Here is a 27,941-nt window from a genome sequence, read left to right as displayed (position 1 = left end):
CCTGCCTTTCCCATGATGAAGCAAAATGTCCAAGGCTGCTCACAAAGCTTTATAATCAAATACAAAGTATCACAACAAGTAAAAACATCAAACAAGGCATTAAAACATTAATTTTAACATTACATGATGGAAAAAGTGTAAAATTAACATTACACGTCGCAAAATAAAAGGGGAGAAAAAAGAACTCATCACTGAGCCAAGCCAATGTTCAGGGAGGTAGTTAAGTCACAACAGTATGAATCAACACGACACACTCTGATATACCACAGAATATCCACATGTGTGTATATACATATACACATACTTATACCACAGTATATCAGAGACACAGAGGGCAAATATCTACTCAGCAATCAAATGCCAGATGAAATAGGTATGTTTTGAGCCCTCACCAAAAAGCCATGAGAGAGGGAGTTCTCAGTTCTCCAGGGAGGGCATTCCAAAATTGTGGTGCCACTACAGAGGAGGCTTGCTCCTGAGCCGCCAACCCTCGGGACAAAGGTGGCACATCAGTGTTCTAAGAGCCCCTTCAGTTGACCTAAGAGGACGGGCTGGAATGTATGGAAGGAGGCAGTCTTTCAGGTAGCCTGGACCCAGGTCATGGAGGGCCTTAACAGTTAGAACTGGCATCCTGAATTGGGATTGGAAGCGCAAGGGCAGCCAGTGTAGTAGCTGAAGCAGTGGTCCAGCCGAGTCATAACATCTGGTGCCCATAACTACTCAGGCTGCCGCATTCTGCACCAATTGCAGTTTCCGAACTGCTTTGGCAGGGAGCCCCACACAGAGTGCATTGCAGTAGTTCAGTCTTGAAGTTACTAACACATGGGTCACCGTAGCCAAGTGAAAACATTCAAAAATTCAGTATATGCTAGCAAAATTGTCAAATTCTGCACCAAAGCAAGGAACTTGGTACCCTATCTACAAAATAGGTGCTTTCAGAAAATATGGTCAATTTATATTAGGAATATATTTGTACTTCTCAAGTACTTGTACTAGGTAAAAAGAGGTTATGCATCTTGGGCATAAACCAGTCGCCATTACATGCTTTTTGGTACCACTGATTGCAGCAAGAGAGAATTACCGTATTTTTCACTCTATAAGACGCACCTGACCATAAGACGCACCTTGTTTTTAGAGGAGAAAAACAAGGAAAAAATATTCTGAACCAAATAGTGTAATAAAATATTTAATAAACTATAACAGAATAACATTTGAACCATGTAAAGTGAACAGCAGTCAACAGTGGCATTAAGAACCATTATCACTGTCATTAACAAATGGAGAGACTTAAAGGTTTGAGTACTCTAGTTTTCTGGAAATCCCAAGAACTCATCATCACTAGAGTCAGAATTTATGAAGCTCACAAAAGCAGGTGCACACAAATAGGGGACCACATTATCTTTCTGCTACAATGATGTTCTGCCAAATTTCAATCCACTGGGCCTCATGCCCGCTTAAGGCTGATCAGTCCCCCTTGTGCAACTCACCAGTGCAGCAAGCAAAAATGAGTCCAGTTCCAGTCCACAGATGCCAAGTAAATCAGTTCCATCATTCAGAGTTGCCAAATCAGAGTCCAGAGCCAATAAGCCAAATTACAGTCCAAGGTCAGGTTCCAGGTAGGTCAGTTAAATCCATCAGGGTATACAAGTCCAGCCACACTCAGATTCCAAATTCAATAAACCCAGCCAGCCAGCCCACACTCCTTCAAAACCCACAAACCCTTTCTGCCTCTGGTACTCCTTATATCCCTGAGGGCCCTATTGCCTTCCAGTGGCTGCAGCTGTGCCCAGGATGCCCAGGCCTTACCCTTAAAGGGGCCACTGCTGACACCACATCTACCTCCTCACCAGATCTTCCTGGATTCCAATACAAGGGGGGGGGAGCAGATCTCTATACAGACCAGTGCAAAAACAGGGGAAAGGTGTGGGGGAGGTAAGATCTTTGTATAGGCATCACAGCAAGACCAATGCAAAACCCCTTGCACACAGAACCAACAGATGGAAGTGGGGGGGGGGCGCAGATCTCTATACATAGCAGTGCAAAAGCAGGGGAAAAGTGTGGTACAGGTAAGATCTCTGTATAGGCATCACAGCAAGACCATTGCAAAACCCCTTGCACACAGAACCAACAGATGGAAGTGGGGAGGGGCGCAGATCTCCATACATAGCAGTGCAAAAGCAGGGGAAAAGTGTGGGGCAGGTAAGATCTCTGTATAGGCATCACAGCAAGGCCATTGCAAAACCCCTTGCACACAGAACCAACAGATGGAAGTGGGGGGGGGGGCGCAGATCTCCATACATAGCAGTGCAAAAGCAGGGGAAAAGTGTGGGGCAGGTAAGATCTCTGTATAGGCATCACAGCAAGGCCATTGCAAAACCCCTTGCACACAGAACCAACAGATGGAAGTGGGGAGGGGCGCAGATCTCCATACATAGCAGTGCAAAAGCAGGGGAAAAGTGTGGGGCAGGTAAGATCTCTGTATAGGCATCACAGCAAGGCCATTGCAAAACCCCTTGCACACAGAACCAACAGATGGAAGTGGGGGGGGGGCGCAGATCTCCATACATAGCAGTGCAAAAGCAGGGGAAAAGTGTGGGGCAGGTAAGATCTCTGTATAGGCATCACAGCAAGACCATTGCAAAACCCCTTGCACACAGAACCAACAGATGGAAGTGGGGAGGGGCGCAGATCTCCATACATAGCAGTGCAAAAGCAGGGGAAAAGTGTGGGGCAGGTAAGATCTCTGTATAGGCATCACAGCAAGGCCATTGCAAAACCCCTTGCACACAGAACCAACAGATGGAAGTGGGGGGGGGGGCGCAGATCTCCATACATAGCAGTGCAAAAGCAGGGGAAAAGTGTGGGGCAGGTAAGATCTCTGTATAGGCATCACAGCAAGACCATTGCAAAACCCCTTGCACACAGAACCAACAGATGGAAGTGGGGAGGGGCGCAGATCTCCATACATAGCAGTGCAAAAGCAGGGGAAAAGTGTGGGGCAGGTAAGATCTCTGTATAGGCATCACAGCAAGGCCATTGCAAAACCCCTTGCACACAGAACCAACAGATGGAAGTGGGGGGGGGGCGCAGATCTCCATACATAGCAGTGCAAAAGCAGGGGAAAAGTGTGGGGCAGGTAAGATCTCTGTATAGGCATCACAGCAAGGCCATTGCAAAACCCCTTGCACACAGAACCAACAGATGGAAGTGGGGAGGGGCGCAGATCTCCATACATAGCAGTGCAAAAGCAGGGGAAAAGTGTGGGGCAGGTAAGATCTCTGTATAGGCATCACAGCAAGGCCATTGCAAAACCCCTTGCACAGAGAACCAACAAATGGAAGTGGGGGGGGGGCGCAGATCTCCATACATAGCAGTGCAAAAGCAGGGGAAAAGTGTGGGGCAGGTAAGATCTCTGTATAGGCATCACAGCAAGGCCATTGCAAAACCCCTTGCACACAGAACCAACAGATGGAAGTGGGGAGGGGCGCAGATCTCCATACATAGCAGTGCAAAAGCAGGGGAAAAGTGTGGGGCAGGTAAGATCTCTGTATAGGCATCACAGCAAGACCATTGCAAAACCCCTTGCACACAGAACCAACAGATGGAAGTGGGGAGGGGCGCAGATCTCCATACATAGCAGTGCAAAAGCAGGGGAAAAGTGTGGGGCAGGTAAGATCTCTGTATAGGCATCACAGCAAGGCCATTGCAAAACCCCTTGCACACAGAACCAACAGATGGAAGTGGGGGGGGGGCGCAGATCTCCATACATAGCAGTGCAAAAGCAGGGGAAAAGTGTGGGGCAGGTAAGATCTCTGTATAGGCATCACAGCAAGACCATTGCAAAACCCCTTGCACACAGAACCAACAGATGGAAGTGGGGGGGGCGCAGATCTCCATACATAGCAGTGCAAAAGCAGGGGAAAAGTGTGGGGCAGGTAAGATCTCTGTATAGGCGTCACAGCAAGGCCATTGCAAAACCCCTTGCACACAGAACCAACAGATGGAAGTGGGGGGGGGGCGCAGATCTCCATACATAGCAGTGCAAAAGCAGGGGAAAAGTGTGGGGCAGGTAAGATCTCTGTATAGGCATCACAGCAAGACCATTGCAAAACCCCTTGCACACAGAACCAACAGATGGAAGTGGGGAGGGGCGCAGATCTCCATACATAGCAGTGCAAAAGCAGGGGAAAAGTGTGGGGCAGGTAAGATCTCTGTATAGGCATCACAGCAAGGCCATTGCAAAACCCCTTGCACACAGAACCAACAGATGGAAGTGGGGGGGGGGGCGCAGATCTCCATACATAGCAGTGCAAAAGCAGGGGAAAAGTGTGGGGCAGGTAAGATCTCTGTATAGGCATCACAGCAAGACCATTGCAAAACCCCTTGCACACAGAACCAACAGATGGAAGTGGGGGGGGCGCAGATCTCCATACATAGCAGTGCAAAAGCAGGGGAAAAGTGTGGGGCAGGTAAGATCTCTGTATAGGCGTCACAGCAAGGCCATTGCAAAACCCCTTGCACACAGAACCAACAGATGGAAGTGGGGGGGGGGCGCAGATCTCCATACATACCAGTGCAAAAGCAGGGGAAAGGTAAGTCAGCCCCAGTAGAGCCAATGGGGCTCACTCCCAGGGATGAGTGGACAGGAGAAAAGCCTGCCAGCGCCTCCTCTCCCAGGGAGGAGCCCGTCTCAGTCCCTGGGCTCCCTGGACTCACTCCCTAGGCTCGCTCCCTGGGCTCACAAGCCTGCCAGGGGCTCACTCCTAGGGATGCGTGGACAGGAGAGAAGCCCGCGATTGACTCATTTCGCCTGGAGATGGACTGGTAGCTCGAGGGTCGACGTAATGAGCAGCCCTGCTCTAGGGGCTTGCTCAGCAAGACTGCCACCCCACCCCCGCTTTCCTGGGAGTGAGCCCCAGTGACTTACTTCTGAGTAGACACGTGGGCTTTCTCAGCGAGCCTGCCATCCCCCCCCTTTCCTGGGAGTGAGTCCCAGTGAGTCTGAAACTTACTTCTGAGTAGACACACGGGCTTGCTCAGCAAGACTGCCACCCCACCCACGCTTTCCTGGGAAGCGGAGCCGAGCAGAGCGGGCAGGGGGCGGGGCCAGGGGCGGAGTTTTTTCTTTTCTTTTCAGTATTCGCTCCATAAGACGCACACACTTTTCCCCCCACTTTTTTGGGGGGGAAAAGTGCGTCTTATAGAGCGAAAAATACGGTACATGCTCATGTGAACTCTGAGACTGTAATAAGGCTTTTTGTTTACAAGTGTTAAAAAACCGTAATTCCAAACATTTCCCAAAGATAAGCAGATAAATAAAAATTTCACAGAGTAGGTTCATGATTTTAATAGTTTTGATTTTAAGAAAACACCTACAATTGTGAGATTCATAATAATAAAATGGCAAGAGTTGACAAGTCAAAGAACAAGTCATTTCTCTGGCTTGCTTCCATATTATGAGCAATTTAAGGTACTGTTATATAAAGGCAAAGTAGACATTCCCATTGCCAGGAGACACACAGTTACAAAGTGTCCCGTCAACAGGCTAGGCTTGGGGTTTAGTATTGTGATCTGTGATGCAATACAAAAGACTAGTTGTTGCTGCCTAAACTTTAATGCAGTTAATCCTTCCAAATGCTGACAAGTTACTGCTCCAGGCCATTTAAAATCACATTTCTAATGCAATAATCCTATTTGCATTACACTGACTTGGGATGAAATGATTAGGTCACTGAGATTTTTGCACTACAAAATTAAGTCCCCATATAGTCTGACTGTGCTTATTCACAAATTAAAGGTCTGGATGGAAATGAATTTCCATTATTCTGCCACTTGCACTAAGCTTTCAGGAAGGGTTCATTACTGTCCTGTCTCGACTAGGAATGTCTCTCTAAAGCAGCCACAAGCTAGCGGGAACCCATTTTCCATTATATCAGCTGCAGGGTTTCTTTCATTATTAATATTATTAGTCAAGTCTTTGACTACTGAAAATCTCTGAAATGGAAAAGGCTAAACCAGTGTTATTCAAACTGTGAGGCGCGGCTCTTTAGGGCGGCGCCGGGAACTCAAAGGGGAGGCGTGGGATGTCCTCTTGCAGCGATACAGTCACACCCCTGGGCAGAATATGAGCCAGTCTTCTGCCCATCTCTGTGCTTTTTTTTTAAAGCAGAAGAAACAGGCGTTGCTCAGCTGCTGCCCCACCCTCTTCCGAGCATGCTCGGCTTGCAGTCCTTAACCCTCACTGATCCTTGTCTGGTTGGTTCCTAGTTCTCAGCCTGGGATTGCTTCTCATCAAAGTGAAATCTCTCTTTTCAACTCCCTCCCTCTTCCACTCCCCCCTTTCGATCTCCAAAGCTTCCTGCTTTCCTCCCCTTAAAGTTGTTTCCATGCAGTTGGCAAAGGGGGAGGGGAGAGACAAGCACACACTTTACTTGGCCAGGAGTAGAAAAAGGGTACTGTTTTTAAAATGATTTATTAATCTTGTTGTTTGACTGAAGAGGAAAGGCTATATTTTTAAAGTGATGAATCTTGCTATTTGAAGGGAATACTTATCAGCCATTGATGAAGTGATTGCCAGCCCAAACTTATCCACACTTTCCTGGGAGTAAGCCCCATTGACTCTAATGGGACTTACTTCTGAGTAGACATGCATCGGTTTGAGCATCTCCTAGTATAGGAGACAAATCAGCTTCCTAACCAAACCCTTATCAGCTCTGATACATTTTCATGGTCTATTTTTGTTTTCCCCACCAGCTGCTGGAAAAATTTAATTTCATTAAATTAATAAAGAGTTCAATCCTATCCAAGGAAAATGGGAGAAATGACTAGTTGAATTGGGGTCCACAGGGGTGTGTGTGTGTAATGTTGGTCAGACTGGTTGTTCACAAAGTTCATTTGATAAAATAATTCTATTGGTATGCTTACAAAGTTTAAAAAAATGAGTCCTCCTGGACCAGATAAAATCTACCTACTCCAGCATGCTGTCTCCAACAGTGATCAGCAGCTGATCATTTATAAAGCATGTATATTGCTATGTATTAATATATTTTTAAGATCTGCATTTAATTAATGATATGATTAATTATATTATATTTAATATAGTTAATATTTCTGGCCATTTCCTGTTTAATGATGTCACTTCCAGCCCTCAGGAACACGATGGGGAGTCATGGCCAACAGCCATGGGGGTCAAGGGAGCCACTGGCCGGAAAAGTTTGAGTACCACTGGGCTAAACCAAGAGCATGTGAGCAAAGATGATGAAAATCGTCATCCAAGTTCTGAAGCTTTTCTTTCTCATAATGTAAGGCTTCTAACAGCAAGGGAAATAAACCAGACCCATTTATGCAGCACACACACATGGGTCGGTATTAGGAGAAATCATAGCTTACTAGCAGAAGACTGCTTTGCACCCATACAGTCACAGTGCCTGGTATCTCCTCTCTCTAGCCCTCTCCTTCAGTCTCCAGCTTTGGATAGACTCCACTATGCACTGCCGTGGTCACAATCTTTATTTTATCTCCACCAAAAGCTACCCCATCTCTGACCTTTTTCCTATGGAATTCCCCATCAAATCATCTCCTCACCTGCTTCAGCATTCCTCACAGCCCACTGTTCCCATGTTCTCTTTCTGGGACCTGAAGTTCATTGATACAGTGGCCTTCTCTGAAGCATTGTCCTTTCTGCTATTACAGACATGTCCCCTTATCTTCGGGAATTCCATTCTGGAAGCCCCCTGCAGATACCCGACACTGTGGATATGAGTGAATATCCACCCTTCAATTTCTGGAGGCTGCCCCCCCTCCAGAGGTGAGGGGAGCTCTGCTCCTTTGCCTTCATAGGCGCCTCTGAACTCAGCAGAGGCTGGGGACGTCCATCCTTTGGCCTCTGCCAAGCTCACACTGAGCACTGAGGCAAAAAAAAGCAACTTACAGTTTCACGGAAGACCCCTCCCATCACAGGTTCAGAATCCATGCTGGGTCAAATCTATAGGTTCCAAACCCACAGCTGAGGAAGGGCCACCTTACTCTGTTTTCAACCTTTTGGATCTTACAGATGCATTCAACACAGTTGATCACTCTCTGTTGTTCTGACTTCCTTTGTGACTTAGGCCTCTGTGATTCAATGGTTCTCTTCCTAGCTATCTAAACACTCATTCAATGGTTTCACAGGAGAAAGTTGCTCCTTTCCCTCTAGCATTGAGGTCCTTCAGGGTGTTGTTCCTGGCACCTTGCTATTCTCCCTTTAGGCACTGTATCTGGGTGACCTCATCAAATACCATGGCTTTTGTTACCACCAATAAACAGAAGATAGCTCACTACTCTCCCTCTTTCCAAGACCGTATCACAAAACTGCCTGTATGGCATTCTAGCTCAGATGTGTCACCGCCATCTCAAGCTCTGTCTGTCTAAGACTGACCTTATCTTTTCCCTCAAATCCCTCTCCTCTCACACTCTCCCCTTATCCATTAACAATGTCACCATCCACCCTTAGGACAGGCACATAGTCTTGGCTTTATCTTTGACTCCTCTTTCCCCTTGGGAGCAAAGGAGGAGGAGGAAAAGCTGTTCAACGAGGTGGGATGGTGACATCCACCATGCTCAGTCTGTTACAAATTCACAATACAGCAAGATCAGGCTCTTCCTCGCTGTCCACTCAGCAAAAACTCTATTCCACACTCTGAAGTGAAAGTGTTTCACTTTGACTGCTGCAAGCTCCTTTTTGCTGGTCTTCTGTGGGTTCATCTTACTCCCCTGACTTTCATCCAATACACTGCCGCAAAGTCATTCATCTCACTCATCACACAAATCACATCACATCCTTCCTTAAATCCCTCCACCAGGTTCCTGTACACTCCTGGATTCAGTACAAGTACACATTCAAAGCTTTCTGTAGACTTGCCCATCCCAATCTCTCAGCTCTCATATCCTGCTACACTCAATCAATCAATCAATCAACAGTATTTATATACCGCTTTTCAACTAAAAGTTCACAAAGCGGTTTACAGAGAAAAATCAAATAACGTAAATGGCTCCCTGTCCCAAAAGGGCTCACAATCTAAAAAGATGCAAATGAATACCAGCAGACTGCCACTAGAACAGACAGTGCTGGGGTGAGGTGGGCCAATTACTCTCCCCCTGCTAAAAAAGGAGCACTCCTGCCGATGACCTTTACTTTTCCAGCCCCATCACCACCCTCAACCAACTGAAAACCTCTGACTCCTTCATGTGACTATGCCCTTTCTTCCTTGCTGGCCCTTATGCCCAGAACTGCCTCTGTACACCTGCAAGAAGTTCCCCTCACTCACAACCTAAGCATCCTGTCTGAAAATCCACCTTACCCAGGAAGCCTTTGGCACATATTAGTCTCTTTCCCTACTGCAGCAATTTTCAACCAGTGTGCCATAAAAGGTCTACAGGTGTGCTGTGGGAATTTGGGGGAGGCTCATTTATTAGTAGGGCCATTAGTAGGGATGTGAGCTCCCTACAGGCAGCACAGTATGCTTCGCCAATTGTCAAAAAAAACCAATGGTGTTCCTTGACACTGCCTTGGCAGTGTACCATAAGATGAAAAGGTTGACAATCACTCCCCTTACTAAACTGAAGTATATGAAAGAATCACATATGCTTCCTGTATTTACCCCGCCTCCATCCCCTTTCCTCTCTTTATTCTTCATTTTCCGTAACTAGGCCCGTTGAGGCAATGACTATCTTTTTTAACATATGTAAAAAACCATGCACATTGATGGTGCTATACAAAATTTATCAGCAACAGAAGGCGTGACCTCCTCTGTTATTCTCCACAACACAGTCCTTCTCTCTAACTGGATTACTTAGTTTGTGGTGAGAATAACTGGATGCTAAGAGAGAGAAAGACTGTGATTGATCAGAAATTTGAACTCAGGGCTTCCATTCCAATCTAACAATTCATCCACATATCACACTGCCTTTCAGTTTCACCACTTCACTATTTTTTTGCTGGAATTCTTTGCTTAAAATAACACCTTATGCTGTCTGACTGCATTTTTATAGTACCATTCTTGTTCAATATACTTTTCATTTCCTTGCCTTCATGCCCAGACCAAACAGACAGTACAGCTGCAGATAGCTTCTATGGCAAACATCAAGTACAAATACAGTTACAGTTGTGAAAGGAGCTGTTCAGACAAGGCATGGGTCCATCCAGTATCCTAATGCTTCCTTTTTAACCATACTCAGATTCTTCAGTTTCCAAAATATATAACAGATATACTAATTCAATATTTATTATGTTAATTCAGTTCAGTGTTTAAGATCTACATGAAAATTGCACATTCACAAAGTGATTATTTGGGCCACATTTGTACCATTTGTTAAGCATACACAGAAAATGCATCAAACACAAACCAGACTTGCGGCACCTAAAGAGACGGGCAGCCCAATCCTGAGCTGCCCGGAGCTCCCAGACCGGGCGGCTCCACAGAGGGCTCCCACCGGATCCTGCACCTCCCATGTTACCGCAGGAGGCTCCTTGGGAGAAGGGGACGTTCGTCCCCTTCCCCCAAGTAAGGGAAGCAGAACTGCAATGGGGCTACTCACTTTAGCAGCGACCAAAAGGTTGGCACTAAAGTAAAGGTGCTCATGTAAGGTGAGCAGCCCTGCACAAGCGCGTTGGATCCTGTGGAGCTCAGCTCTGCGGATACGCCTCTCTCCCTCCCACGACACGCCTTCCCCACGCCCCCGGCCATGCCTCCCCCCTCCCCGGAATGCCTCCCCCATGCCCATGGCCAAGCCCCGGCCCCCTGTTCCACAGCCCAGTGGTCCAGGGGACTGCGAAGATGCGGAACCTGGGTGACCACCATGTGCTAGCCCAGCGCCAGCCAGCGCTGGGCTTGCTCTGGCAGAAGCCCGGAGGTGAGCGCCACAAACGTGCCTTACGGCACGTTTGCAACTGAGGTCCACAGTGTGGAGCCATGCCACAGACCTCAGGATTGGGCTGCAAGGGTGCAGTCATAATCCACTTTCCAGCACTGACATAAGGGCAATGCAGCTCTTAGGTAAGGAAACAAACATTCTCTTACTTTTAGGAGGCCTCCATGAGTGCCCCCCAAACTGCAGGATGCAGTACATGTCCCACTGGCACAGCTATGCCAGTGCTGGAAAGTGGGTTAGGATTTGGGCCAAACAGATTTATTGTAGTATAAATGTTAAGTTCGCAATAAGATGTTAATATAGTATAAATGTTAAGCTCTGGAGGTTTCTTGCACAACCTAATTCCATCATCCACTCTCTCTGCTTCTATCAACCATTTGGATGCCACATGTTTTCCATATACACAGAATACAAAGACAGTCATGAATTTGCTGAGGCTGGTTTGGGATATGAGCATTTTTTAAATTATTCTGTTCTTTACTGTGGCATCAAAATTGCCAGTTTTTACCACAGGAGATGTAAGAACATAAGAAGAACCCTACTGGATCCAACCCAAGGTCCAGCTATTCTGGCATCCTGTTTCCCCAAAGTGATCAACTAGATACCTCCAGGAAGACCACAAATTGGATTTGAAGGCAAGATTCTCGCTCTCCTGCAGTTGGTATTTAACAGCATAGCCCCCCCCCCCAAAACAGAAGCTCCATATAGTTGTCATAAATCATATCAATTGATATGATTCATGAATTGATAGTTTATGAATTTGTCAAATCCCTTTTTAGCACCACCTACTGGACATTGATAGTGATCAACATGACTTATGGCAGCAAATTCAATAAATTAATACTGCATGGTCCCAATGACTACTTTTGACTGTCCCGAATCTCCTGACAATCAATTTGATTAGATACTCTGAGCTCCGGCATTAGGAGAGAGAAAGAACAATTTTCTATGCACTTTCCCTTCACCATGTACCTATATACATAAAGGTGGGAAATGTAAAAGATTAACTCCCTTAGAAATAATAATAATAATAACAACAACAACAACAAACGTTATTTATATCCCGCCCTTCTCCCTAAAGGGACCTAAAGGGACAAAATACTCTTTTGTCACCTATATTTTCTTCATATATGTTTAATATCAATGGGGAAAACTGCACATCTTTTTCTTGCAAGATGTGCTAGGGAGCTGAATATTTGAATGGTTAATTAAGGGACCATACTTCTGTAATTAGAACACAGTTTTGTGTAACATAAGTAAAACTGAAGTCCCTAAATTTTCCTCCTGCTGACATGGCAATTTTCACAATGCTGACATGGCAATTTTCACAATGGAGAGAGGTGAAAAGCAGTGTGCCCCAAGGATCTGTCCTGGGACCGGTGCTTTTCAACCTCTTCATAAATGACCTGGAGACAGGGTTGAGCAGTGAAGTGGCTAAGTTTGCAGACGACACCAAACTTTTCCGAGTGGTGAAGACCAGAAGTGATTGTGAGGAGCTCCAGAAGGATCTCTCCAGACTGGCAGAATGGGCAGCAAAATGGCAGATGCACTTCAATGTCAGTAAGTATAAAGTCATGCACATTGGGGCAAAAAATCAAAACTTTAGATATAGGCTGATGGGTTCTGAGCTGTCTGTGACAGATCAGGAGAGAGATCTTGGGGTGGTGGTAGACAGGTCGATGAAAGTGTCGACCCAATGTGCGGCGGCAGTGAAGAAGGCCAATTCTATGCTTGGGATCATTAGGAAGGGTATTGAGAACAAAACGGCTAATATTATAATGCCGTTGTACAAATCTATGGTAAGGCCACACCTGGAGTATCGTGTCCAGTTCTGGTCGCCGCATCTCAAAAAAGACATAGTGGAAATGGAAAAGGTGCAAAAGAGAGCGACTAAGATGATTTCTTGTTACAGTTAATTTTCCAAATTCAGTGACAACTATGAGCTAGCAAAAGGTATCCTTATTTATTGTATTTCTCCCCTCCTTTCTCCCCCGGAGGGGACCCAATTCTGGCTAAGCGTTCATTTTCCAGTATTTTAATGCATGTGAATATGTTTATCACACACACACAAAGTTCAAAGGAAATGGCTGCTCAATATTAAAAAGATGTTTATCAGAATGTATTCCAATAGTCATTATCTACCATTTCCATGCATTCCTCTTCTGTATTACACTACAGTCACTGGTGTCATACCATCAGCTTATCCAGGTTATATGCATTTAAAGTACTGAATAAGTGTAAAATGTAAAATATATTTTGCTGACTGTGGTTATAAAACTCTTTTGCTGACAACAGTTATGAGAGCTAATGAAATTTCCAAGCTACTATCAGCAGGAGTCCCAAAAAACCTTCTAAAGCAGGATTCATAAATGATAAATGGGCAAGAATTAGAACGCACATTTGATTATCCTTCCTATAGGTTACAATTACACTTGCATATGACAGGACACTTTTGGGCAGGGGAGGCGAATATGGCATGCACAACTCGAGCTGATCTGGGCCATGTTGAATACATTTGAAACAACAGAAACAGATAAAAGGATTGTGAGCCCAATCCTATGCAAGTCTACTCAGAAGCCAGGCCCATTATAGTCAATGGGGCTTACTCCCAGGAAAGCATGGATAGGATTGCAGCCACGGTCAGACATTCTGATTGTCAGGAAAATTGTGCTTTCTCTGAACCACCATCACCACCCATAACTTTCCAACATGATTAGCTGCTGCCATTGTAGAACTGCCCAGCGATGCTCTAAAGGAGAATGAAGAAAAAAACATTTTTCTTTGGGTATACATAGCAAAGACATATTTGAGGAATTTGACCAGCAAGGACAGCAGCATTAGTGTAAAAACAGAATGCAGAAGCAGAGGAGAAAGAACAAACCCACTGGGTTCAGAGAAAGGGCACTGTCCTTGGTGTACCAAAGTCCTGATTTTTGCAGCTGTGGTTTGCACTACACAATTAACCATTGCAGGGTAGGAAAGTTTGCAATGTGTGGGATACTGCTTTGGGGGAGAGGTTGAACTTGGCAATCTTATAGCCATATTACTTTATGAGACCCTGTTGTTGGGCTATCATTTTGACTCTGGCAAAGAAATCACAATTCTCAAGCACTGTAAAAAAAAACCATTCAAAAAAAAACCTTTGCTGTCATATTACAGGTACTTGCTCTCTCTTCCATGGGAGCAGCTAGATCAATCCACATGTTCTTGATCCTAAGCACTAATTCAGGTAGCTATCGACACCATCCGACTCCATGGAGCAAAGAAGCGGGTAGAGTTATAATCACACAATATGAAGCCAACAGCCCATGTGTCACACTACTGACAAACATAGAAGTCTTAGCACTATATGGGAAGGCACGGTAGCCTAGCTGAATAAGAGCCCAATCCTATCCAACACTTCAGCACCACTGAGGCTGCAAGGAAGCTCCAAAGTAAGGGAACAAACATACCTTGAGGTGACTTCTGTGATTGCCCCCCCCTCACTGCAGGATGCAGTGCACACCCTGTTGGCACAGCTGTATCAGCTCTGGAAAGTTTGATAGGACTGGCTCCTAAGTCACATTAGTTTTGGTCAACATTTTCTATTACATTTATTTTCAGAATATCTAATAAATGTAATAAAGTATGTTTTTATTGTCAGGAAGCTACTATGTCAGATGATTCCTGTAGTTAGTGACAAAATCTATAATTAAGAGCTCCAAAGATTTACACAGCAATATTTGTCTGGTTGACTTTTTCTAGAGGACCACTTTGGTCCACTTCAGACATAATCAGTGAGCTGCATACCCACACACTCTCCCCTCCTGTCCAGGAAAATGGTTTGAGTGAGTTGTGTCTTCCCGACTTCATGGGAAACTATAATTCAAAAAACCAGCAAGTATTGATTTAAAGCATGCCAGAGAGGGGAGAAAGAGTGCACGTAGGCACATGGCCATGGTTTGTTGGACCAGGATCATTATATCTAGACCACTGGCTCCCAACCTGTTGCCCATGGACCAGGGACCAGGACCTGAGAATTGGTCTGTAAGGCCTCAGAAAAAATAAATCACCTTCATTCACTTGCCGAGCAAGTGCTGCCCTACAGATCACCAGAAAGGATGGAGACCGTAGCCCATAGCCAGCAACAAAAGCAGCAACCCACAAATTTTCTGTATAATAATAAATATCTAATAAGTCTTCTCTAATTATTATAAATTAATTTTGTGTGCAGGGGTGGGGGGGTTGCATGTGGTCCACGACAATTCCAATTTCTGCTTCAGTGGTCACTGGCTCTTACAGGTTGGGAACCACTGATCAACCAAACCTATGCATGTTATCTTCCAGTTTTTCCACAACAGGCTGTCTTCACTGTTACATATAATTGACTTTCTTTTTGTATACTTACTGTATGCTGCATCCTTGGATATGTACTCAGCAACAGGGGCTCTTGGGCTGATTAAGTTTTAAAAGCAGTACGAGTATCATTTTCTTCCATAGTAACCCTGCAAACATGTCAAGCAAAGTTCCACGAATGTGACACAATTCAACTCAGTTTGCATTGTCAGGCCCAAGTGTTATCAAATGATAATATTTGCTCTTCTACTTTAAAGAATTTTCCTTGGTAGTATGGATCAAGAGGTAACAAAACATTGTGATTGCTGTTGATTTGACTTCAAAAGAGGGAACTTTCAAAAATAAGAGGACTAGTAAATAGGAAGCTGAAAGGGAAAGTCAAGAGGGTCAAATTTCTCCAGCAGATATTTAAAGCCACAATAACAGATGCTCATCTAGAAAGTATATCACTAAGCAGGAAGGCACCACAAGGTCTAGGAGGATGCCAGCATGGCTCATGAGCTGAGTCAAAGAAACTACCATAGGTAAGAAGGCTTCTTTCGGGAGATGGAAGTCTTGCCTAAATGGAAACCAAAAAGAAGAAACTCTAGCAAAAGAAATGTAAGCTGACAATAAGGGATATCCTATGAAAAAAGAATGAGGAGCACATGGCTAAAAAATATCAATGCAAATAATCAGAAGTCTTTAAATATATCAAAAGGAGGAAACCATCAGAGATACGGTTGGACTGCTGAATAATGAGGTTATAAAAAAGGAAGCTTAAAGAGGATGAGGAGAGCACAGAGAAGCTGAATGAACTATTTGCATTTATCTTTACTACAGGAACTCAGGGTAGATACCCACACCAGAACTAATCTTCTCAGGGAGCAAGTCTGAAGAACTGAGTCAAACAGAAATAAGATAAAATTCTGGAGAATACAGATTAACTAAACATTAACAAATCACTGGGTCAAGAGAGCATCCACCCAAGAGTTCTGAAGGAACTCAGAAGTGAAATTGTTCATCTTCTATAACAAAAAACTAAAATTTGTCCTTTAATCAGCCTCCTTGCCAAAGGACTGTAAGGTAGCCAACGTAACAACAATATTTTAAAAGGGACCCAGGCAGGATTTCAGAAATTACAGAATGAACAGTTTAAGTTCAGTGTTTCTCAAACCATGGGTCAGGACCCACTAGGTAAGTCACATGCCAATTGCATGTGGGTCCCCATTCATTTCAATGTGTATTTTATTTTTTAACATGTTACTTAGTGCTACCATGGTGTGTGACTGCATCTGGGAAAATGTTACAGATCTGTACTTTTAACAAGCTACTACGTATGTGCTTTTAACACTGACAGTCAATGAGGCTTACTCCCAAGTAAGTGTAAATGGGATTTCAACCTTTGGGATGTTTGGGGAATTTTTTAACAGAACAGACACTGCGTGGGAGGGTTAGGACGGTTCTTTATTTTAAATAAATTTTTAAACATATACTTATTGTAAACTTTTAATTTACTTGCATAATTACTAAAATTAATTTAATCTTTTCATATAGGAGTGATAAAAATTTTCCTACTTTATGATGTCACTTCCAGCTGTGACATCACTTCTGGGTTAATGAAATCACTAAAAAGTAGGTGCTAAAGCAAAAACAGTTTGAGAACTGCTGGTTTAGTCCATTCTGTTTAGCCACTTTAGTTCATAATTATTATGCATGTAGAAGAATCAGCTTGATTTCTGAAAAAGCAAGTCCTGCCTCATTAACCCAGAGTTATTTAAGAGTGTCAACAGGCACATGGAGAGGAGCAATTTGATTCATACGGCACACTTGGACTTCCTCCAACTTACCAATCCTAAACAATTTTCCTATCCAACCCAAAATGGAGTGTGAAGAGCACCAAAAGGACCTCTTCTTACTGGTAGAATGGTCAAGCAAATGGCAAATGTGGTTCAACGTAAAGCACACTGGGGCAAGCAATTCCAATCATATACAGTATACACCAATGCAAGCTAAGCTGTCAATGACAAAATCGGGATAGATATGTTGGCAACATGATGAATAGTTCAATAAATGCGTCAACTGAGTGCATGGCACTTGGGGTGCTAAGGGTCATCAGGAAAGGGATCAGGAAATGCTATGGGGTGGCCACATTTGAAATACTGTGAACAGTTTTGATTGCTGCATCTCAAGACAGATTTGGAAAAGCTGGAAGGGATGCAAAAGAGGGCAACCAAAAATAGTCAGAGGACTGAAACACCTTCCTCACAAGGAATGGCTACAACATTACTTAGAAAAGAGGCAGTTAAAAGTGGGGGACATGAGTGAGACATAAAATTATGCTGGAGAGAATGGATAGTGCAAAGTTTTCACCTCCTCTCGCAACACAAGAACCAGGGATCATCCAATGAACTTGATGACAGGAGATTAAAAATAGACAAAGTACATCTTCACAAAGTGCATAGGCAGCCTGTAAAATCTGTTATCCCAAGATGTGCTCATAGCCATAAGCTTGGATGACTTTAAAAATCAGATTGGGCAAATTCATGGCTACTAGTTATGGTGGCTGTGTGCTACCTCCATATTGAGTAATGGTATGCCTCTGTATGTCACTTGTAGGAGAGAAATGGCAAAAGAGAAGTATGCCTTTCCCTCCCAGAGGTACTCCCAGAGGTAGCTGGTGGATCACTGTGGGAAACAGGAAGCTGGACAAGATTGTCCTTTGGCTGATCCAGGAGGGTTCCAAAACTGTTTCTTGATTTGCATTTAACACTACCTACATGCTCTTAGACATATGGATGCTACTAATAAACTGACCAAAAAACAAGTAGGACTCTTCCTCAGAATAGCATGTTGATTTAACGTGAATTATTCACAGCAAACAGAGTAGCTCCTTTTGTATTCAGTGTCAGATACTCATGATATCAATGTACAGATACTCATGAGGATTCTAGTGAAGAAAAGTAGCCTATATCATTTCAGACTTGGGGAGGGGGGGTTAATGCTCCTTCATGCAAAAGCTGTACAAACCTTTTTTTAAAATTTGCACATGTGTAAGAGGAAGATTCTGGCCTAGCTGAGCCTGTTCCCTGCTGTGCTAGGTTTCCTCTGCAGACATTTTTTAAAAAACAGAGTGCAACAATACCAAAAAAATGCAAATAACCACAACTCCAGGTTAGACCAGTATGAGAACATAAAGATATTCAGCTGAGATAGGGCCAAACTTAGTTGAATAGCTTCCAAATTACCTACACCTGGAAAGAATTATTGCATAGCTTCCGACATGCCAACTTTCTAAATGATGGAGGTTGAACATTCAGACATGATACCTCACCTTTGTTTGAGGATACAGCCTTGTCTGGACATTTGAATTGGCTCACTGTGTCTCCTAACATGCACTCACTCAACAGCAAGAGAATGAACATTTTTTGCACATGGACATTCGTAGTACTATGAACTGACAATTAACTGCACATTCCTGAATTGTAAAAGTGTGAAATTAAGGGAATACATCAGCATTTTTTTAAAAGAAAGTTGTTAATCCAAGGTTTACCATGTTTTTATCTGCATACTGAAAAACAAATTCACAAACACTTAAAAGAGCCAGATAAATGCTATTCCATAGTTTTCTTGCTCTAACTGGCAGCCCTCACTTAACGGCCAACGCACCACAAACATCTGGTTTTAAAAGGACTTTTATGGTACAGATAATTACAGTCCTCTTCAGAAAAGTCTTGTTGATTCAATGTAGAAATCACATTACATTTGCTGTGGGTTGTGGTTCAACCGCCTTTGAAGGTCAGACTCTCACTGTTATAAGCTTTCATTCACTAACTTAGCAATGTGGAAACACCATGGACAAGAAATTAGAGCAGAGACATAACTTGTGAACAAGTCCTCAAGAATACAACATCAACATAATGTATTAAAATGGTCTTGGAGTCCTAAGGAAGCTGTCACTCCAAGGTAATGCAGGTAGTGTGTACACACTCACCATCATCTGTGACAGGTCTCCAGATAAGGACTATGTAGTACAGTACCTAGTTACATCTTCTAAGCAACTCATAAATGCAGCCAGTCCACCAGACATGATAATACCATCTACCTTCTTTAGCATAAGATACTGCAGCCTTTACCATATGTTGTGGACAAGCCTGGACTCTTTGGAATGATTGTCACGTACTGGTTCTCCTCAGCCTTTCCATTTCCCCCTTCATCATCACTGATCATTTTTACTGCAGACATTGCTGCCACTGAAATAAGACTTCTATAGCAAGCACATTTCCCTTCCTCCACAAATGAAACAGCCAGATCAGTTCTGAGGATCCAAGTACCATTTTACCAATGGTACAGTAAGGTCTTGCTCTACAATTAAATAAAAATAACTGTAAGGTCTGTGCCTACTGAACATGCACACACATAACTGTATACAAAAGAGCGAGAACACAAAGCAAAATGATAGAGAAGCATCAATAGGAAGAGACTCTGGAGCCAATATTTGATTTAGATAAGGAAGCAGATGGGATAATAAAGTAAAGGCATAAATGTAGGGTAATTTGAAAGGCAATAAGCAAGAAAACGCAAAACTGAGCCACTGCTGCCCTCAATAGCCAGCAGGATACTCTTCTTAACTACAAAATGTAGGTGGTAAAGGCATCCAGTGGATATCTGCCTAACAAACATGTAAATTTCAGAAATGTGAAAATAAGACAGGAATAATGAATTTAATTAAAATATAAGCAATGAATCTCAGTCTGCGTGTGAAAATAAATAGCCTACCTTTAAGGTTATAATTGTTATCCAGTCATTTCATAACCTTAGAAGCAGCATGAGATGAATGCCTCTTTAATATACATTGCATATTTAATATGCAAAAGAATCCTTATTGCTCCTACAGTGCAAAGGCAGGTCAATTACTGTTAATTCATAAAGGGGCCGAGCAGTCACTGAAATGCCTGTGTCAGGCATATCATCTGGAGGCTCACATGAATGAATGAATGAATATTCCTCTGATTAAACTAAACAAGGGTGCCCTGCAAGTAGAAAACCAGCACATCAGGGAGATGACTGAAGTCTCGTTTTCCCATATAGGGAAAACTTTTTGGTAAACAGGAGCATTCAGTCATGTGAGTTTCCACCTGCAGTCTGAGGTTGTGCCACTGAAAACTAGGCCCTGAAGTTGAGGTCCTGTTTCTATATGTACTGCATATATATTGACACGCCGAAGCCAATACCTGTATTCACACAACCTGGATGAGGCAAAGAACCAGACTTTTGCTTGAAGTGACAATACTAGCAGCACAACAACAGTCTCAAGTCAGCAGGAACTGCCAGGCTGCAATCCTAGCCACACTTACCTGGGAGTAAGCCCCACTGACTTGCTTCTGAGGAGACCTGCACAGGCTTGGGCTGTGGTTGCCACTGCAGAGCTTTCTGCCCCAGGAGGCCACACAAGCCCTCTTGCCACAGTTCCCAGGCCCCCGTCCCCTGGGCCACAGCCGGTGGCGTAGCTGGAGGGGGCGGAGCACTCGGAGCCACTCCCGGCGGGGGGAGCAAAATGGAGCCGCCCCCTCCAGCTACGCCACCAGCCACTATGCAGGCTGCAGGGCTGGGAGTCCCACTGAGGTCCATGCAGCTTTGCCCAGGTGAGGCGGGAATTCAGCCCCCGACCCGGCCTGCCTCGCCCCGCGCCCACTCACCTTGCCGCCGCCGCCGCCGAAGGGCCCGGGGATGAGCAGCTTGAGCGCCTGCCTCTTCAGCTCCACCAAGCGGGCGTTGCAGTTCTCGCACCAGACGCCGCGGTCGGAGCCCGGGGAGGAGCCTCCTCCGCTGCCGGAGCCGGGGGAGCCGGTGCCGAAGCCGGGGGAGCCTCCCAGCGAGCCGGGCGAGCTGGTGCCGATCCCCGGGGACGCCGGGCCGGGCGAGCCGCCGAAGGAGCCGGGCGAGGAGGTGCCGGAGCCGGGGGAAGGGGTGCCGGAGGAGGAGCCCAGCGCGGAGCCGGCGCCCTCGGGGGCTGGGCGGCCGCCGGCCCGGGACTCCTCGTAAGCCTTCCGGTACCAGCTCTCCGGCGAGAAGGGCGCCTCGGGCTTGGTGGGCGAGCAGGGGTCGTTCGCCTGCGGGGAGAGAGCGAGCGAGAGCCCAGCGTCAGCGCCGGAGCCAGAGCCAGGTTCCCCCCGAGGATCAGCCATCGCCGCCGCCTCCCTACCCACCGGGGTGGGCGGCATGCTTGCTCTCCTCCAGGCGGCCCCGGAGCGCGCTCGATGCTCCCCTCCGTGCAGCAGCAGCCGCTCGCCCGCCCGCGCCCATCCCTCTCCCGAAGGCACGCGCAGCCCTCGCACCGCTGAGACTGGAGGGGGCCGTCCACAAAGAACCGAGCCTGTCCCGCTGTCCGTCGCGGCAGTCTCGGGCAAGGAAGGCTGAGGCTGGAAAAGTTAGCCTCACTTTCCTGGGAGTAAGCCCTGTCGACTAGAATGGGACTTACTTCTGAGTAGACAGGCATAGCATTGGGCTCTTGTGCTGCAATCCTGTCCACACTTTCCTGGGAGTAAGCCCCATTGACTCTAAGGGGACTTACTTCTGAGTAGACATGCATAGGCTTGGGCTGTGAGGCTACAATCCTATCCACACATTCCTGAGAGTGAGCCTCCATTGACTAGAATGGGACTTACTTCTGAGTAGACAGGCATAGCATAGGGCTCTTGTGCTGCAATCCTGTCCACACCTTGCTGGGAGTAAGACCCGTCGACTAGAATGAGGCTTACTTCTGAGTAGACAGGCATAGTATTGGGCTCTTATGCTACAATCCTAATCCACATTTTCCTGGGAGTAAGCCCCATTGACTATAATGGAACGTACTTCTGAGTAGACAGGCATAGGATTGGGCTCTAAGTCATGCTTCCCAAGCAAGGGGAGTCTGCTGAAGTAGGAAGGAAAAAAAATGGGTTTCAGATTTATTTCACACCATTTAGTGAACTGGTAATAGAGCCACTGCACCCTGATTGGAAACATGCAGCTAAATAAGGTTATGAGGCTGGCTTTCTGGTCTCTGTGTCCTCTTACAAGGAGAGAATGCAGCTCTTTTGTATGAAAGCAGGGAGAGGTTGAAAGCATCCTCTTCCTAGATTCTCTTACTTAAGGACAACTTACCCCATATTTCCTGCTTCGGGCTGTGACTGCAATTCGTTCCTTATTTCCAGCCACAGAATTCATGATGATCTTTGTGCACACAACAGGATTTCCTACAAATTTATATCCAATGGGGAATTTTTTCCCCCAGATCCAATGAGCTTCACACCAGCTGTACACTCTGCACTTGAAGTCAGTGTGTGTGCTTGTGTATTTTCCTTCCAGAAAAAAATAAAAAAATTCCTGGAGCCCAGAAAACACCCCCAGGAAACCAAGGAGAAGGTTAGATTTCTTTGCTTCTGATCATTTTTGTCCTCATTGTCTTCTGTCTCATTACTTCCACTCTTTTATTTGTGCAGAAATCCAAGGGATCAGCATTTTTCCTTCCAAGCAGACAGTGCCACTTTCCCCCACCAGTAAAAGAAACAATCTCACATCCAAGGTAGATTTTAGAAAAGGAAGAAGATGAGAGAGAGAACCGGAGACCTGGGTGTTTCTCACAGGCAGCGATTTTTCACTGGACTATTTGATGGTGTGGTAACTTGTTTCCTTCGCCAAGGTTTGTAAGTGAGTTAAAAGAAATCGGCTAAAAATCTCAGGATCCAGTCTCTGGGAGGAGCCTCTGAGTTGCTTGCAGCCAATATCCTTCTACCCATTTTTGCCTGACAGTTTTGTAAGAGGAAGGGGAAAGCTCTGGCTACACAGCACTCCTTGGGCAGCGGAGGAGCTGTGAAAACACTTGCTGCAGCCACCTCTGAAGACTGTGACACCCACCGCTGCTGCCAGTGCTTGACTACAGAACACCTGGCTGTTGACTGACTGAGGAGGGTCCATTTTATTTGCAGTATTTCTTGACTGACATGTGTGCTTTTTTCCCCTCCCTCTGTAAGAGAAGGTGGGGTGGGGGATGTACTTGTTTCCACCAAAACAGTTAATGTTGGATATTGAGAGGCTCTACTGGATGTGATTTTGCCAGGGTGTTGAGTGCTCTGTGTGCGCACACCCACATGTGCATATACATACTTAATTTTATAATATCTGCTTGAGAAAAAAGCAGGAAGCTGTGTGTGACACACCTGTGCCAGCCCGTGGCATCTCACGTCTTGTATGACGTCTGACATTGTGTTCTCTTCATGTGTAGACAAAGACCTCTGAATACCAAGTGGTTAACAATAAAACTCCTTAAGATCTGAACAATGAGGTTGTGGGTCTCTTCTGCTTCAGGGAGGAATTTCCACCCTGTTTCAAACTGTAAAAGCCAACAAGAATATTTCTCTATGGCAGTGGTTCTCACACATTTAGCATTGGGACCCACTTTTTAAAATCAGAATCAGTCAGGACTCACAGGAAGTGATGTCATCAAGCAGGGAAATTTTAACAATCCTAGGCTGCAATCCTAACTGCACTTACCCAGGACTAAGTCCCATTTACTATCATTGTTAAAAGAATATACATAGAAACTTGTTAAAAGTACAGGTCTGTAACATTTCCCCAAATGCAGTCACAAACCGTGGCAGCATCAAGTCTAATATATTAAAAATGAAATATTGAAATGAATGAGGACCCACCTAAAATTGGCTTGCGATCCACCCAGTGGGTCCTGACCCACAGTTTGAGAAACACTGCTCTATGGGGTTTCTCCCAGAACAGCTGGTGGGCCACAGATATAAACTGCTGAAATTAGGGCAAATTCTTTCCATGTTGTTGCAGTACACCAACATGATGAGGCTCTTCAAAGACAGTACCCCTAAATTCGGGTTTGTACCATGAAAGCCAACTGTTAACAAAAATAATCATATATGCAATAGACTGCACATACTGTACTTGCTTCTCTGGGGATCCGGTGTGATTTGGGGTATATGGAAATGAAAGCACCAGGCATAAGAGAGCATAATTGAATTCTGGAGAGGATAGAGTAGCCCATATTCTGCATCTCTGCTTCCTGAACCCCATACTATAGTCTTTTATGAATCTTGAATACAGTCCACATGCCACTGGCGTGGTGGCAAACATCTGTACAAGAGCTAGGAACATACACAGGAAAGCATGTGTATATTCCAGGGCAACACAAAAATCAAGCTTTGTATCATGCCAAAACCTTATGAAATTTTTCATGCACAAAACCATGGGGTACTAATAGCCATTGGTATGATATAAAGCTGGCTGGCAGCCCATTCTCTCATGTCCATGATGTGTAATGCACAATGCACTTATATAATCAAAGTCTTTGGGCCATCTACGCATTGTGAACACATGGAAGTCCTTTGAAAATGTTGCATATGGTATTGGTTATCTTATTAATGCTTTGCATGTATGTAACTTTGGCATTCAAAGCACTTCACATTTGTTGCCTCCATAATGTTTGAGCAATTCTGTAAAGGTAAGTAGCATTATCCTCATATTGTAGATGAGGGGTTTAAGCTGAGAGAAACTTAACTCAGGATCCAACCTTATCCAGCTTTCTAGCACTGATGCAGCCCCCCAAAAAGGGAACAAACATTCCTTTACCTTGAGGAAGCTTCTGTGACTACCCCCCACACATACTGCAAGATACAGTGCGTGCACCATTGGCATGGCTCCATCAGCACTGGAAAGTTGGATAGGATTGGGCCCTAACAGTGCAATCCTGTGCATATCTACTCACAGAAGTCTCATTGAATTCAGTGGGACGCTAAAGAAAGTGCATAGGATTGCAGCCTGGGGCTATGGGTAACCCAATCCTATGCTTCCTGGCACCTGGAAGAACAACTGCACCAAAATGGCTACTGCTGTATCCTGCAGGTGGGGAAGCTGCTAGAGGAGGAAGAGGACTTTTGTCCCCTTCCCCTGAGGAAAGCCCCAGGCCCTGCAATGGGGCTTCTCAAGTCTGTCATGGCTATTTTGTCAGCACAGACTTGAGAAGCTCCATGTCAGGCTTTGCAGACCAACTCGGAGGATAGAATCAACCAGAGGAGGCCTCTGCTGTTCCCACCCCCCTCCCAGGCCAGTCACTTCCCCCCAATCTGCCCACGCCCTGTCCTGACAAGCCACACCACTGCCTGGCTGTGTGATTTACTCCCACGTCGTCCTTCTAGTGCTGAGGCTCAGCACTGGCGCTCCCTCCTCCCCTGCTGCCACAAACATGCTTTATGGCATGTTTGCAATACCCAGTGCTGGCGGTACGCTCATACATAGCTGCCTTGGGTGCCCTTCAGGGAGAAAGGCGGAATATAAATCAAATAAATAAATAAATACAGCCAACACTGAAGACCATAGGATTGCAAGTGAGTTCAGTCACAGGCAAATTAGAACAGGTTTGATCCACAACTCCCATCTCTGAGCCGTAATGTGACACTTTATCTTGTAAGATCATGTGGAGCAGCTCACCACATTGTTGGAGGAATGTTATTCATACTAGCAAAAACCATTCTCGTTGTACGTCCAAACTAGTGTAGAAATAATCATTGCAGCTCCATGGTGAGCAGTTCCATACAAATTGCTTTCCTAACAGGTGCTGTATGGAGTTAAGGAGGTTTCAGTGTGGCAGCTATAGTGTGCAAAATGGTCCCCATGTGATAAATCCTATGCCCTGGCCCAAAGAACTGGCTTGAAACATTGAAGAAGACTCTTTCAGAGCCTTCTTCAAAGCTGGTTGCAGCAGCAGTGATTGAGGCTGCAATTCTATACACCAGTGGTTCTCAAACCTTTAGCACCTGGCCCCTTTTTTAGAAAGAGAATTTGTCAGAACCCACCAGAAGTGATGTCATGACCAGAAGTGACATCACTGAGCAGGGAAATTTTTAACAATTCTAGACTGCAATCCTACCCACACTTACCCAGGAGTAAGTTCCAATGTCTATCATTGTTAAAAGTATATAAATAGTAGCCTGTTAAAAATACAGATCTGTAGCATTTCTCCTGATGCAGTCACGTACCATGGTAGCATCAAGTCTTATGTATTCAAAATAAAATATTGAAATGAATGCGAACCCACCTGAAATTGACTCACAACCCACCTAGTGGGTCCCAACCCATAGTTTGAGAAACACACTTTTCTGGGAGTAAGCCCCATCATACACAATGGGACTTCTGAGTAGGTATGCATCAGATTGGGCTGTGAGTGTGTGAGTTAAGCTGAGTTTCTACACCATGCTGGGCTATAGCTCTGAAGGAGAGTATGCAGCCATCTGTTGAATACTGTGTAACATAGAACATAGTGTCCAAAAAGGATGACATAGAGCTGGGAAAGTTACAAAAAAGTGAAACTATGGGCTGAACTACATGTTTCCTAAAATGCATCATAAATCCATGAAGAAAACAAAAGCTGTGGAGAGGCCTGATCACAAAACAACTTTTTGTTGCAAATAGCCAGTATGGGAGGCATTTGCACCACCAAGAAGCAACGTTCAACAGAAAAATAGTGCAAGAGGGAAAAGTTAACAGCACTTTCTATGAGTTCTATGGGCCCAATCTGCAATGCAGTGCTGTGCTGTTACTTTTTCTAGAAAAGGTGGAGCTTCCAGGCTTAAGGGCATCTGTTAATTAGGTATTTAAGAGAATGTCTGTTCTAGATTATCAAAGGGTTGGAGCATCTTCTCTATAAAGAAAAGCGAAAGCTTCTCAAACTGCATTTTAACTGTTTATAAAGTGAAGTAGTACAAAGAGATTACAGAGAAGTGACGTCTCCTTCACTCAGAATATTAGAATTCTAACTTGTGCTGGAATAGGCAGGCCAGGAGGCCTGCACTGTATCCACTGCAGGTTGGTGCTGACTGCAGCTCAGGCCAAGGCAAGGGAAAACTTTTACACCAGGTAAAGCAGTGGCAGCAGCCCAAATGAGCTACTCAGATCTGCACCACCTGACAAGATGGTATAGGTCTGAGCAGAACAGAGCAGCCTGGAGCTGTGCTGCACAGCCTGGGAACAGGGTTAGGATCCAGAATAACTGGATCCTGGCCCCGCCTCCTGCTCCCCACACACCCCGGGGAATGTCCGCCGCCCACCTCTCGCCATCCCAGAACACCTCCCTCCCACCTCCCCCTGCCCTCCCTGCTCCCCCACCCAGACCCCTGCACTGGCTGAGCTCGGCCAGCATGAATTCACCTGTTGCCACCGCTCCAGAAGCTGGATCCGACCTCCATGGGCTAGCAAACCTCCATGCACTGGTGCTGCTTACACCCACCAAGGTGCAAATGTGTACCAGCTCAGGCTGCAGTTAGGATTGTGCCCTGGATCACCAATGAAGCCAGTCAAGAGTAGGTTGGAGACAGACAAAAGCAAGTACTCATTCATTACCCAAGATGGCTTTTGAAAACACTGTTGACAGATTCATAGTGCTTGCAACTGGCAGTAGCTGTGAACCATAAAGCAGAGCCTCTTTCTTCAGAGGAAATATACCGTAGATCAGGGGTGCTCACACTTTTTTGGCTCGAGAGCTACTTTGAAACCCAGCAAGGCCTGGAGATCTACCAGAGTTTTTTTTTACAATGTTCACACCATCATAACATATAACATTTATGTGTACAATGTATGTTGGTGTACCTTGAGCCCCACTGAGTATAACAGGACTTACTCCTGAGTAGACATGCCTAGGATTAGGCTGTGAGGCTGCAATC

At 45.2% G+C, this 27,941-nt stretch overlaps 1 protein-coding gene across 1 annotated transcript in view; it reads right to left on the bottom strand.

Annotated features, from left to right (window-relative positions):
- Positions 1-22,431, bottom strand: part of KIF26B (kinesin family member 26B) — a 377,549-nt gene extending 355,118 nt beyond the window's left edge. The window contains exons 1-2 of the mRNA XM_066617657.1: positions 22,369-22,431; positions 20,922-21,335 (exon numbers count right to left, since the gene is read on the bottom strand). Coding sequence (XP_066473754.1) covers positions 20,922-21,335; positions 22,369-22,431 — 477 coding nt within the window. The remainder of the gene's footprint in view (positions 1-20,921; positions 21,336-22,368) is intronic.
- Between the last annotated feature and the right edge of the window lie 5,510 nt (positions 22,432-27,941).

Source organism: Tiliqua scincoides, chromosome 1 (genome assembly GCF_035046505.1).
Source record: "Tiliqua scincoides isolate rTilSci1 chromosome 1, rTilSci1.hap2, whole genome shotgun sequence".
Taxonomy (NCBI): domain Eukaryota; kingdom Metazoa; phylum Chordata; class Lepidosauria; order Squamata; family Scincidae; genus Tiliqua; species Tiliqua scincoides.
The sequence above is the reverse complement of the archived record's forward strand: the minus strand, read 5'-3'. Positions and strand labels throughout refer to the sequence as shown.